Genomic DNA, 12053 nt, shown 5'->3' with positions numbered 1-12053 from the left:
TTTTGAGTATAATTTATCTATTTATGTATATAAATGAGTAATTATTTGATGTGTATTATAATGTGATTAAGTGATTTTGAATTAACGATTAAATAACATTCAATTACATGATAACATATATAAATGTATACCTATTTATATATTTAAAATAGATACATATAATGTTACTATTACCCGTAAGGCCATAAAGATATTTTAAGAATATTGGGTATGAAAAAATGGTTATACACTAGTCCACTTAATTTTATACCTCTTACAAAGTAATTCCCTATGAAATTTTACAATTTCTTTTTATATATTTAATTTTGATGATACTGATAATAAAGTTACATTAGATGTAACAGGACACTTTTGATAAATTGGATCATTTAACTCCCCTCTCAAAACAAACAAAAATTAAAGAAGAATTAACTCTGAGAGGTTGAAAGTTGAAACGGAGACAATTTATATTAATTGGACGGCGAAGGAGCACATGCAAAATTTAATACATTGATGGAACAGGACACTTGTGATAAATTGGATCACATAATTCTCCTCTTAAAACAAACGAAAATTAAAGAAGAATTGGCCCTGGGAGGTTGAAAGTTGAAACAGAGACAATTTATATTAATTGGACGGCGAAGGAGCACGTACAAAATTTAACACCTAAATTTCCTTTTGTGTCCTACAAGATCTATATGAACTAATATTTTATATTTAAACTTTTTGAAGTATGACATTGGGTGATAAATTTATCATTTGAATATATAATTTGCTATATATATTTATGATATATCATTATATAAATTAGTATAAAATAATATTTAATTATAAACAAAGTAATCATATATTAATATATCATCTATGTATTTAATCATATTAGAGAAAGGAAATCAGTTTACTAAAAACTGATTTTAAAACTGTATATTTAAGGAACTCCAGCAGAATGGGAAGAAATCGAAGTATGAAAATTATAGTTTCGAAGATTAACTTTCATAAATATTAGATATTCAATTATCCATGGAAGTATAAACCGTTAACTTTAATTTATATGTTAATGCTGATTATTTCTTGATTCTTTTTCTAGTTTTTTAATGATGATGATGATTGTTCATTTGAGAATCCTTTCCTAATCTCTTGAAGTTGGAGGGACAGGAAGGTGACCCTTCTCTTGGAGACTTTTAACGGCATCGTATAAGCATTGCTTCGCCGGTGTAAACTCCAACCCTAGATCTTTCAGCTTCTTGTTTGAGAACTTGTAGGGTTTCACTCTTGGGTTCTTCTCATCTGAACACCTGCAATGTTTCACCATTATGTATCATTAAATATAATTTCAATTTAAATTTTAAGCAACAAAATAATTTACAAGATTTGCTATAATAACTTACTTGGTGGGGACGGGATGTTCAGGGAAGAACTTGGCAAGAATCTCCACCACTTCGCTGCGGTGAAGCATGCTTTCGGCACAGAGGTATCTGCCGGAGGCGGCCGGAGTCTCGTAAACAAGAATATGGGCAAGTGCCACATCCTTAACGTGCACATATGCCTGAACTGAATTAGCATAAGTCTTGGCTGATCCATTTAAATACTTGAGAATGTGAATAATGCTAGCATTGATTGTTGATTGCAGCAGCGGTCCGAGCACCAGAGATGGATTCACCACCACCAGATCCAGCCCTCTCTTCTTCGTCTCCTCCCACGCCACCTGCTCTGCCACAGTTTTTCCATAGCAATACCAATTCTGCAAAACAAAAATATGGATATCAACATGTCAGCTCTCTCTTCTGATGGATTGATTTTGAAATCAGATAAAAAGTAAATAATCATGTCACCTGCCGGATATATATTATTCAAATATATATTTACCTTAGTGTTCTTGCAGTAATCAAGATCGCTCCAGCAGGACTCATCAACGACGACATCAGAGCTTCGATGGGGGTTCATGTAAACAGCACCAATTGTTGATGTGAACACTAGACGGTGGACTTTTGCATCGGCGGCAGCCAAAATCACGTTTTTTGTTCCAAGCACCGCCGGCTCCACATTATCCTTCATGATAAGAAATAACTTAGTCAAAATCAACATTACGAAAACCAAGTCAATAGATTTACCGATTTCATCTTTTGTTCTTACCTTTTCATTCTGCCGTCCTATGCATATCAAATTTTCACATTCTTTTTTTTTTTTTAATGCACTGTATCGCAATCGTTATATTAAATATTAAAAAGTATGTTTCAGAAATTTTTATATCCAAAATGATAATGAAAAGAGCAAAGACTACTAACATCATATGTAAGACTTGTTACAAGACCTTGTGACGTAGAATTTCAAACTATTATATCTAAAATTTCAAAATTATTCGAAATTTTTATCGTATAATAAAATTATACTCTGAAAAAATAGATAAGATAGTAAGGATGAAGGACAGAGACGAGACGAGAAACAAGCAAAACAAAGATAAAGAACTCACCTGAACGTCGGACACGCTCACAGGCGAGGCAGTATGGAAAACACCGTCACACCCTCGAATGGCTTCTTTAAGACCTTCATAATCAAGAAGATCAGCTCTACACAAGATTAATCTTTCTTTTGCTCCTTCAAGATCCCTCAAATGATCATTCTTTGGGTCATCTGTAACATTAACACGCATGATAATAACACAATCTTTCAGAATTTCCCAAGAAAACAAGTTCACCGAGAAAATAAAATAATCATGAATTAATACTTGAAAATGAATGTATTAACAGTTACCAGGATTCCTAACAGTCCCTTTGACAGTGTATCCTTTCTCAAGAAGAAGCTTAACAATCCAAGAAGCAATGAAGCCACCGGCGCCAGTAACACAAACAATATGGCCGGAAACTGGAGAGTTATTAGCAGACGGCATATTTTCTTATGTATTTTTTGTGCTGTGGGAGTTTTTGTTTGGAACGAGACAATCGAGATGGGCAAGTGCATGTTACATTTATAAGATTTTTTAGGGTTAGTAAAGCTAACGTGTTGAAATATAACCCTTTTTTTTTTCTAAGGTTTTTTCTCATTTATACTTTTTAGTAAGTCAATTTTCAGGGGTCAAGAAGGTAAGACCTTTTCATGATTAGAATTACGTTCCAAAATTATAATAAAATTAAACTGTTAACATTAATAAATTAAATAATTAATGATATTTTTTATACTTTTTTTTGGCAATGAATTCGTTACATTACAATGGTTTAGGACTAATTACAATTTTTTTTTTTATCATATTCATTAGATTGCATAATAATCTTGACAAAAAATTTTGTATCTAAATTTAAATTAAAATTTTAAGTCATTATTACTTGATTTATTTGTCGGAAATTGTTCTTAAATCCTCAACTAAACGTTATTACACATATAATTGCACCGCCGAATGAATAAATTGCAATTCTCTTGTTAGATGACAATATGTTTTTAGGGAGCTTAATTTTGGTGCTCTGTGTTGAAACTCTAGATGGAATAAGAAGAAATATTGGCAAAAAGCCACGGCGGAGAAAAGGAGAGGTTGAGGCTGGGTTAATCAGAAATGGTAGAAAAAATATTAAGTAGTTAGGGTAAAAATACAATTTGTTAATATTATCATATTATAAGTGATATTAAATATATTATATATTGTACAAAGTGACAAAAATATTTTATGGTTGTTACAACTAGTTTATGACTTTGATAGGCGAAAAAATAGATTATAAAAAATAAGGGTAAAAAAAAATCGATTGACCTCTAGAAAATTATGATAGAAAATATAAATATAATTTATCATTATATGATTAAATATTAATTTATTTTTAATTTAAAATTATCTAATCATATAATAATATATCATTTATGTATCTATTTATATATCAAAAATATATACGCATAATTTTATTCAAAATGAGCAATGTTATACATATTTACTTTATTTTTAATCTAAAATTATTCAATCACTTGATAACATATATTAAATATATATCTATTTATATATTTAAAATGGATAAACATAGTTTTATAATTTCTCACGCTTAATAATTATAACAGTACATCAGAGTTAAAAGTAAGGGCATTACAATTACGTAATGATTTTTGTTTTGATAAAAATCATTCCAATAATAATTTGAAAGGTTTGGATATAGTCTTACTACCATATGGAATAAACTTTTATAATAATATGAGGAAATTCTGAACTTGAAGTTACACCCAAAATGGGGGGGTTGTTGGGGATGAATTGATAGTGTAAACACTGCACTACAGTATGGGAAATTAATTGATTCTTTTCATATAATTAATACAAAAGACTAACTTGGTTTTGATTGTACGTTGGGGAAGAAATTGGAAAATTGAGTGACAAGTAAAAACTTAGACCCAGAAGTCATGAATTGTTAGTACAGAGTTGAAAATCAAACGAAAGATAGGTCAAGAAGTTAGTATCCTGTTCACATGAATCGAGTTTTGGTGTTAAAATTTAAAATTCATTGCGAATGGAATGGGTTATGGTTAGGTATTAGAAGTTGGAATTACAAGTTTCTTAAGTCAAAACTTTCCTACTAGAAGACTTTGGTTGGTGAGCTAAATCGTGACAGAACATCTCAATCTAGAATCTTTTCAATATATAGAATAAAAAATTATGATAATTTATATGATATTAAATTTTGTACTAAAATTTCAAAAATTCTCCACGACACGGTCTTTATCTCTTGTGTTCAAGGCCAAAAGGCTTGTTTTCGCCTACGGTCAAGTCTATTAACAAAATCTCATTTGTTACATTTAATGGTAAAACTTTTAATCTTTAATATGTGCTATTCTAAATTAAACTAAATTAGTGTTTGGGTATTGCGAAAATATTTTTTTGATTGGACTGAAAAGTGAAGACACTGTTAAGGTTGTGAATTAATTTAATTTTTTGTTTGACAAATGAGAGAAGGGGGTACCAATTTATGAGTATATTTTTGTCGTAAAATAAATAAATTAATAATTTACAATTAAATTAACCAAAAAAACGTTTATAAATTTTGATGAAAGATGAATATTTAGATTTTTTTAAAATTATCTGATGAGACTTTGCCAATGAACTAAAACGTAGATGGGAATAAGCCTTATGGCCTATATTTTAAAAAGAAATTATCACATTGGTCAATTTTTTTGGGCCATCATGTAATTCTAAACATACATCCATATACAATGAGAACCTTTCCTAAGAAATTATGAATTAATAAATGAGTAGTAAAAGTGTGCATGATCTGATTTAATATGGTTTGCGAGATTTTTTAAACCAAATTAAAAAAATAATTTGAAAATTTTTTAAATCAAACCAAACCATTTTAGGTTTCAAACTAAACTAAATTAAACTAAACTGAAAAAATATGGTTTGGTCTGGTTTGAATTATGGTTTAAACTATAATTATCAGTATCATATAATACATGATACATATTGTATCCTATTATATGATCCGATATAAATGAAAAATGATACATATCATAAAGTGTATCGAATTAATATGATATGATAAACATATTATATTCTACAATATGTATCATATGATATAATGCATATTAACTATATGGAATAATATATTTTTTTAAGAAAAGATGATAATGCATTAGGGGTGTATATGAAAATTTTTAAAATGTTAAAGGTGTTTGTAATTATTTTTCAAATAATGGCATCTCAATTATATATTTTATTACTCAATTATATATTTTAATTTTTTAAAAAGTGTATCATACAATATGATACACAATATGATAAATTGGGTTTTTAATATATAATACAATACATGATTCGATCACTATAGTTTAAATATTTTAAAATCATTCATTTATATATATAAATATATATTATTTAATAAAATTAATTGAATTATAGTTTTCTAAAATATCATATATATATATATATATACACACACATAATATATATGTACAGAAGATAACAAAATAAATATGAAAAAACAAATTATACACCTAATTGTTTACTGAAATATTTTGTCAAATATAGTTTTTATATATATACGATTTACGATTTGATTCGGTTTGAAATCATTCAAATTATAATCCGAACTGAAAAACGGTTTTAAAAGTTCTAACCTAAACTGAATTGTTTTACAAACTAAACCATAATTTTTAAAAGATTCGATTTAGTTTTACGATTTAAATTGAATTATGCATCCCTCTTATTATTGGTTGTTTTGTTTTTTTTTAATAAGCCCTAAATGTTTGCACTTTGTTGTTTCCTCAAGCATTCGGTCTTTCTAAAATAAACCCCCTTTTTTATATAAAACAATAAGTTATTCCGTTCAAATTTGAAAGGGACTATGTTTTTATAATTCATTTAAATTTGATAATTTTAATATTTAAAAATCTATAAGTAATATTGTGATGTTAATATTTTTAGGCCAAAACACTTATTCCCACCCAAAGTTTAATCCATTTTAAAACTTTCATCTATTAAATTTAAAAAATTTAAATACTTCTCTATCATTTAATTTTTATTAAATAAAAATATTATTTAATCACTATATTATAAAAAAACTAAAATTTTATCCTTTCTATTACCTTAATTATAAAAATTGATAATTTTTTCTCTACTTTCATATTTTTAATTTAAAAAAATGATTTTTTTTTTTCATTCTCAAATTTTATACTTTTTAAGTTTCTCTTTTGTAACTATTTCCACCCCCATTTATAGGATTCATCTCGGGTTACTTTAGAGAACCAGCTACAGACCAATCTTCTCTGTCGCCGCTCTCCTTCTTTCCGTTGGCACATTATCTTTGTCGGATCTCCTCTAAGTCATTGCCCTTTTCATCTTCATTTTAGCGGCTCTCCTCTTGGTGGATTTCACAGCTCCTCTCTCAATCGTAGACCGAATTGTGCGGCAGGAAGACCTGCACCAGAAGAAATAAAACGAATCCTGGAAAAAAGGCCACACCAGATGAAACTAATCCTGGAAGACAATTAATAAATTTTTTAATAGGCCAAATAACTATTTCCCACCCAAGGTTTGATGTTTTCCCAAGTTTCCACCCTTTAATTATGGAAACACCAAACACCCACCCATGGCCGGTTAGATTTAACAAAACCCTAACGGTGGTAAATTTAATCTCATTTTCCCCCCTAAAAGTTTAAAAACTAACATATTTTTCCTAAGCTAAGTTTGAAAATATCGCATTTCCCCCCCTAGGGTTTATTTCCAAACCCTTTCACTTTCTCCGACGTCATCACCAGCCGTCTTCCTCTCTCGACGGTTTCTCTTCCACCGACAGCCCTCCTCAACTCTTGCACTATACATCCGACGCAGAGAAAAGTCGTCTGGGAAGAGAAATCGTCTTCCTAGATGAAGATGAAGACAACAATGATCGCAGTTGTCGTCATCGTTGTTGGAAGATGAAGACGACGACGATTGGGAAGACGAACTTCGTCTTCCCCAACGAAGTTCTTCATCTTCCACGGCTTCTCCGACTCCGATGGGGCGTCCAAATGAGAGAAAAGAGATCGCCGGAAGGAGAGGATGCTTCGGGAGGGAGAGATCGTCGGCAATGGAGCCGGAGATGTTGTCGGAGATTTCAAAACGAAACCCTAGGGTGAAACTGTAATTTTTTAAAACTTAGGCTGGGGGAAAATTTTAGTTTTTAAAGTTTAGGGGGGTAAAATAGATTCTATTTTAGTTTATTTTTAATATTATAGAGAAAATAACAATTTTACCCTTACCACCGTTAGAGTTTTGTTAAATTTAATCGGTCATAGGTGGGTGTTTGGTGTTTTCATAGTTAAAGGATAGAAACTTGAGAAAAAATCAAACCTTGGGTGGGAAATAGTCATTTGGCCTTTTTAATAATTTAATAATAAAAGATTTATTAATTGTCTTCTCCAATTAGACTCTCATAAAAATAATTTTTTTATTATTGTTATTATAATTTTTAATAATATTTTATATTGACTGAATTATAGCATTTGAAAGTGGTGAAAAATTGCTCTTTAAAAACACGTAATGACTCATAAGCCACGAATCAAAAGAGAAGGCTGCTGGACTGAAACTTTCAAAAGAACAATACAAACTGAATGTAATATAAACATGATTCATATGAAAAGTGCAGAATGATTAAAATACCAACTTCGTTCAGCTGCCGAGAAACTGAAGGAAAATAAAACAAATTGAACGTTTGAGCTAAGTAAAATTAGCATATTCAACAAAATGAAAACCCCACGTCACGTAAACAAAATAAAAACGAAAAACAAGAACAAAAAGTAAATGAAAGGGAAAAGCTAGTATATTTTCCCACGTTTTCTCAGCAAACAAACTTCAAATCAATCAAAAAGGGAAGCAAACGGCCACCCAAAGCAGTCTTTGCTGTCACGCATCCCGGGGAACCAAACAGTAAGAAAAAAAATAAAAAGCAGCACAAAACGAACCCTGAAATGTGAAAATGTGGAGAAAGAAATTATTAAATTTGACTATGTATGAAAATATTTCATCTTTTATAAATTATAATGCCCAGTTATGTGATTATTTAAAATTCTTACCAATAACATAGAGTTTTAGGGCTTTGTAAAACCAGCCACAGCCAGGTGAACACATGAAGTAATTACCTCCAACCCAACCCACACTGTCTTATCCAATTTACCCAAAATTTTCGCTTAGAAGAATGCCCAGCCCAGATGAAAATAAATAGTTCCTTTAATCAGAACAGAAGATACATTTTCATTCGATTCAATGCACAACTATAAGTTAACAATATATGTATATTTATTTTAAATATACAAATACATATATATATTTGGTATATATTATTAAATGATTAAGTGATGTTAAATTAAAAATAAAATAATATTTAATTATATAATAATATATTACTTATATATTTATTTATGTATTTATTTAAAAATAAATATGTATAATATTATCTTAATAATAAATATTCCTTTTTAATCAGAACAGAAGAAACATGTTTTTATTATTTTATATTACAGAATAAATAATTTCATCAGGTTGATGCAGGATCTCCAATTTAAAACGTGGAAACATTAGCAAGCGAAAGATTCAATTAATCTTTACACAGTGAGCTTCATTCAATTCATCGATAAACAGAAACTAAATATTTGCAAAAACGTGGGCTTTTCATGATGTCAACGTGGGCACATGTAATGAAGAAGATAAACAAATTTAGACATGTGAAACACAAGTACAATATATACAAATACATGTATGTACTGTTTTTGAGGGACACGCAGGTGGTCTTCGCTGTTCAAATTTCGGCTATAGTTAATTTTTAGATAATTTATACTTCTTTGAAATTTGCTTGACTACACTTTCTGAAGATGGAATCTTTTTTGGTTACTATCTGATGAAATTGTTTAGATTGTAATATAAAGTACAGAAAAACAAATGACATTTTCAAAATTTTAACCCTTTAAGTAAATTTAAAAATAAAATAACTCATAATAAGTTATAAAACAGTTTACGTAAAATTTTATAAATATTTTTTAAATGTAACTAAACAATTATTATTATTGGTTAAATTTGATAAAACTAATACTTTTTAAATTTCCTAAAATTAATAATAGTAGTGTTGATGACGGGGAATGGATGTATTAACGGTGGGATGAAATTGAAATAATTAAGACGTTACTAAATGATCTAAGTCAAAGATGAAAGTGATTTATTTTAATAATATTATTTTATTATTTATATTACTAAATTTAGTGTATAAATAATATAAGATTCAAATAATTTTTTATTATAAAAAATGATTTGTTAAGTAATATAAAAGATAATTATATTTTTATTTATTAAATTTGTAAGATAAGGGTAATTTTATTTTTAATTAATATAATAAGTATTATAAAAAAATATTTTTAAATAATTATATATATTACTATTTAAATAAACTAATATATTAATATTCTTTTATTAATTTTAATTAAACATAATTATTATTTTTATCTATCAAATTTTATTAAATATAATAATTATTTATAATCAATAATTTTTTAAATAATATATTTTCAAAATATTATCCAACTGTGGAAAGTAGGCAACATGATTCATGAAATTTGAAATTTACGACCTATAATTTTATGATGATGTCATGCATTGCATCATTTTGGCTCCACCTCTACACTTTTTCTTCTTCCCTGATTATTCCACACAGGAATTTCTTTTTCTTTTTCTTTTCCTAACAAAAAAAAATTAGTAATTTGGTTATATTTCATCAGCTGATAACCGTTTTTTTATATAACATTAATTTAGGCGAGAAAATTCATCTATACAAAATTCAGTTCTGGTTGGTGAAGTTAAGCCACCATTAGGCAGTAAACTTAACCTTTTAAAACACAAATAAAACTAAGTTGTTATATTAATTACTTTAATTAGCATGCATAGTTTCCTTTTAAGAGGTTCTTTTTTTAACGAAAAAAATTTTGCCCTAAATTAAATTATCATTTTAAAGTGAAATCAATTATATCAAATAGATTAAACTCTAAATATAATAATTGAATTTACTTAATATAATATCAAGACTTAAACCCAAATTTTTTATTTAAAAACCCACATTTTTTACCAACTAAACCACCCCTTGTGGGCGGTTTAAAAGGGTGGGTTGAATAATTATAAAAAATATTATGTATTTTCTTATTAAAGTTGCAGAAAATTAATTTTAAAAAAGAAACGTTTTTAAAAAATTAAATAAGAAAAATAGTATGCCTGGCCGACATAAGATGACAAGAATCTCTCAAGTCCTTGTGAAGTCAAATCTTCTGTTGGATAATCTGTATCTTTCTTTGATTTTATGCTTATTTCTCACGTTCATGGACACGATTCTCCTAACGAAGGGACCCAAGCTACCGAATAGTTGAAGTCAAGAATGGAAAACTTGAATCTTTGTGTCACATGGAAGCTTTATTTTGACAAAATGCGTCTTTTTAAAAGATAAGAGATTCATTCTTTTCATGTCTCTTTACAGTACACCGCCGCCCAATCAAACCAACCAATTATCATATCGGTGCCTAAAATATTCTGAAAATCTTTTCGTTTAAGCTTCATTTATTTCAATTTAATATATATTGTAAATTTATTTATTGGGACTTGTTAATAAGATTTTTATATGCCATTTAAATTCTTAATTATCATTTTTACAGAAAATTACTTCTCGTGTATAATACTTGTGAGTTGAAAAATACCATATAATAATTATCCATGAATTTTTAAAGTATGGGAAAGACTTTGGAAATTTTTTTTTTGCTATCCATATTTTAATACAAAGATACCCGTATGTTGGATAAAACAAAAGGTTAAAGGAAATAGGCTTATAATAGATTATAAGCATAGGTAGTACTAGGAATGTCAGAGTTTCAAAATTGGGTATGCAAAATGTTGGCAAGAAAATAAATAGCCTGGCTGGCAGGCAGGGGGGGAGGGCGGAAGGGCCTACCAAGAAAAATTAAATGTTGTTATTAAAAAGAAGCGTGTCAAAGTTTTGCTCAATCACTTTTCCAGTATTCCAAGCTGTAAAGACCAAGGCATTTCATTTTTCAGATTAAACAACTCAATCTAACCAGAAATTTGATTTTATTTTTATTTACTTTTTTACTTTTTCAAGGCTCGTTCACTTTTTTTACTATTCATTTACACTGCCTATATTTAGAAGAAGTGGTATAAAAGTATATATATATATTTTTTTTTAACTGAGGAATCTTGATTAGATAGATAAATTTTAAAATTTAATTAGTAAATTTATAATTATAATATTAAATAAATTAAAATTTTATAAATATAATTAAATAGTTTAAAAATATTTACCTTAATTTTCCCGTACCAGACAAAATAATATCCCTTGGAATCTACGTTGAGTAATTCATACAAGGCCTTCAGGTCCGCTTGAAATCAAACCTCGTGTTTCAACGTTCAAATTCAACCAATCAGGGCATAAGCCAGATGAATGACCCCACTAATTAAATTTGTCCAACACTTGAAGTCATGCAGCAAGTTGCTAAACAGCCTTGACATTGAGAAGTTGGAAAAGTCCATATTGGATTATTCAGAAGAATAATTTGGTCATCGTTTACATATTCGGTCTTTTAATTAA

The 12053-nt window shown here is 28.4% G+C and overlaps 1 protein-coding gene across 1 annotated transcript; it reads right to left on the bottom strand.

The window, feature by feature from the left end:
* Positions 1 to 950: 950 nt before the first annotated feature.
* Positions 951 to 2935, bottom strand: LOC123210607 (cinnamoyl-CoA reductase 1-like). Its single transcript, XM_044629069.1, has 5 exons — positions 2731 to 2935; positions 2450 to 2610; positions 1846 to 2028; positions 1368 to 1720; positions 951 to 1274 (listed from the first exon to the last, which is right to left on the bottom strand). The coding sequence occupies exons 1-5, from the start codon at positions 2864 to 2866 to the stop codon at positions 1109 to 1111; spliced, it is 999 nt and encodes a 332-aa protein (XP_044485004.1). The 5' UTR covers positions 2867 to 2935; the 3' UTR covers positions 951 to 1108.
* Between the last annotated feature and the right edge of the window lie 9118 nt (positions 2936 to 12053).

This window comes from Mangifera indica, chromosome 3 (genome assembly GCF_011075055.1).
Source record: "Mangifera indica cultivar Alphonso chromosome 3, CATAS_Mindica_2.1, whole genome shotgun sequence".
Lineage (NCBI taxonomy): Eukaryota > Viridiplantae > Streptophyta > Magnoliopsida > Sapindales > Anacardiaceae > Mangifera > Mangifera indica.
This window is presented reverse-complemented; position numbering and strand designations above follow the sequence as displayed.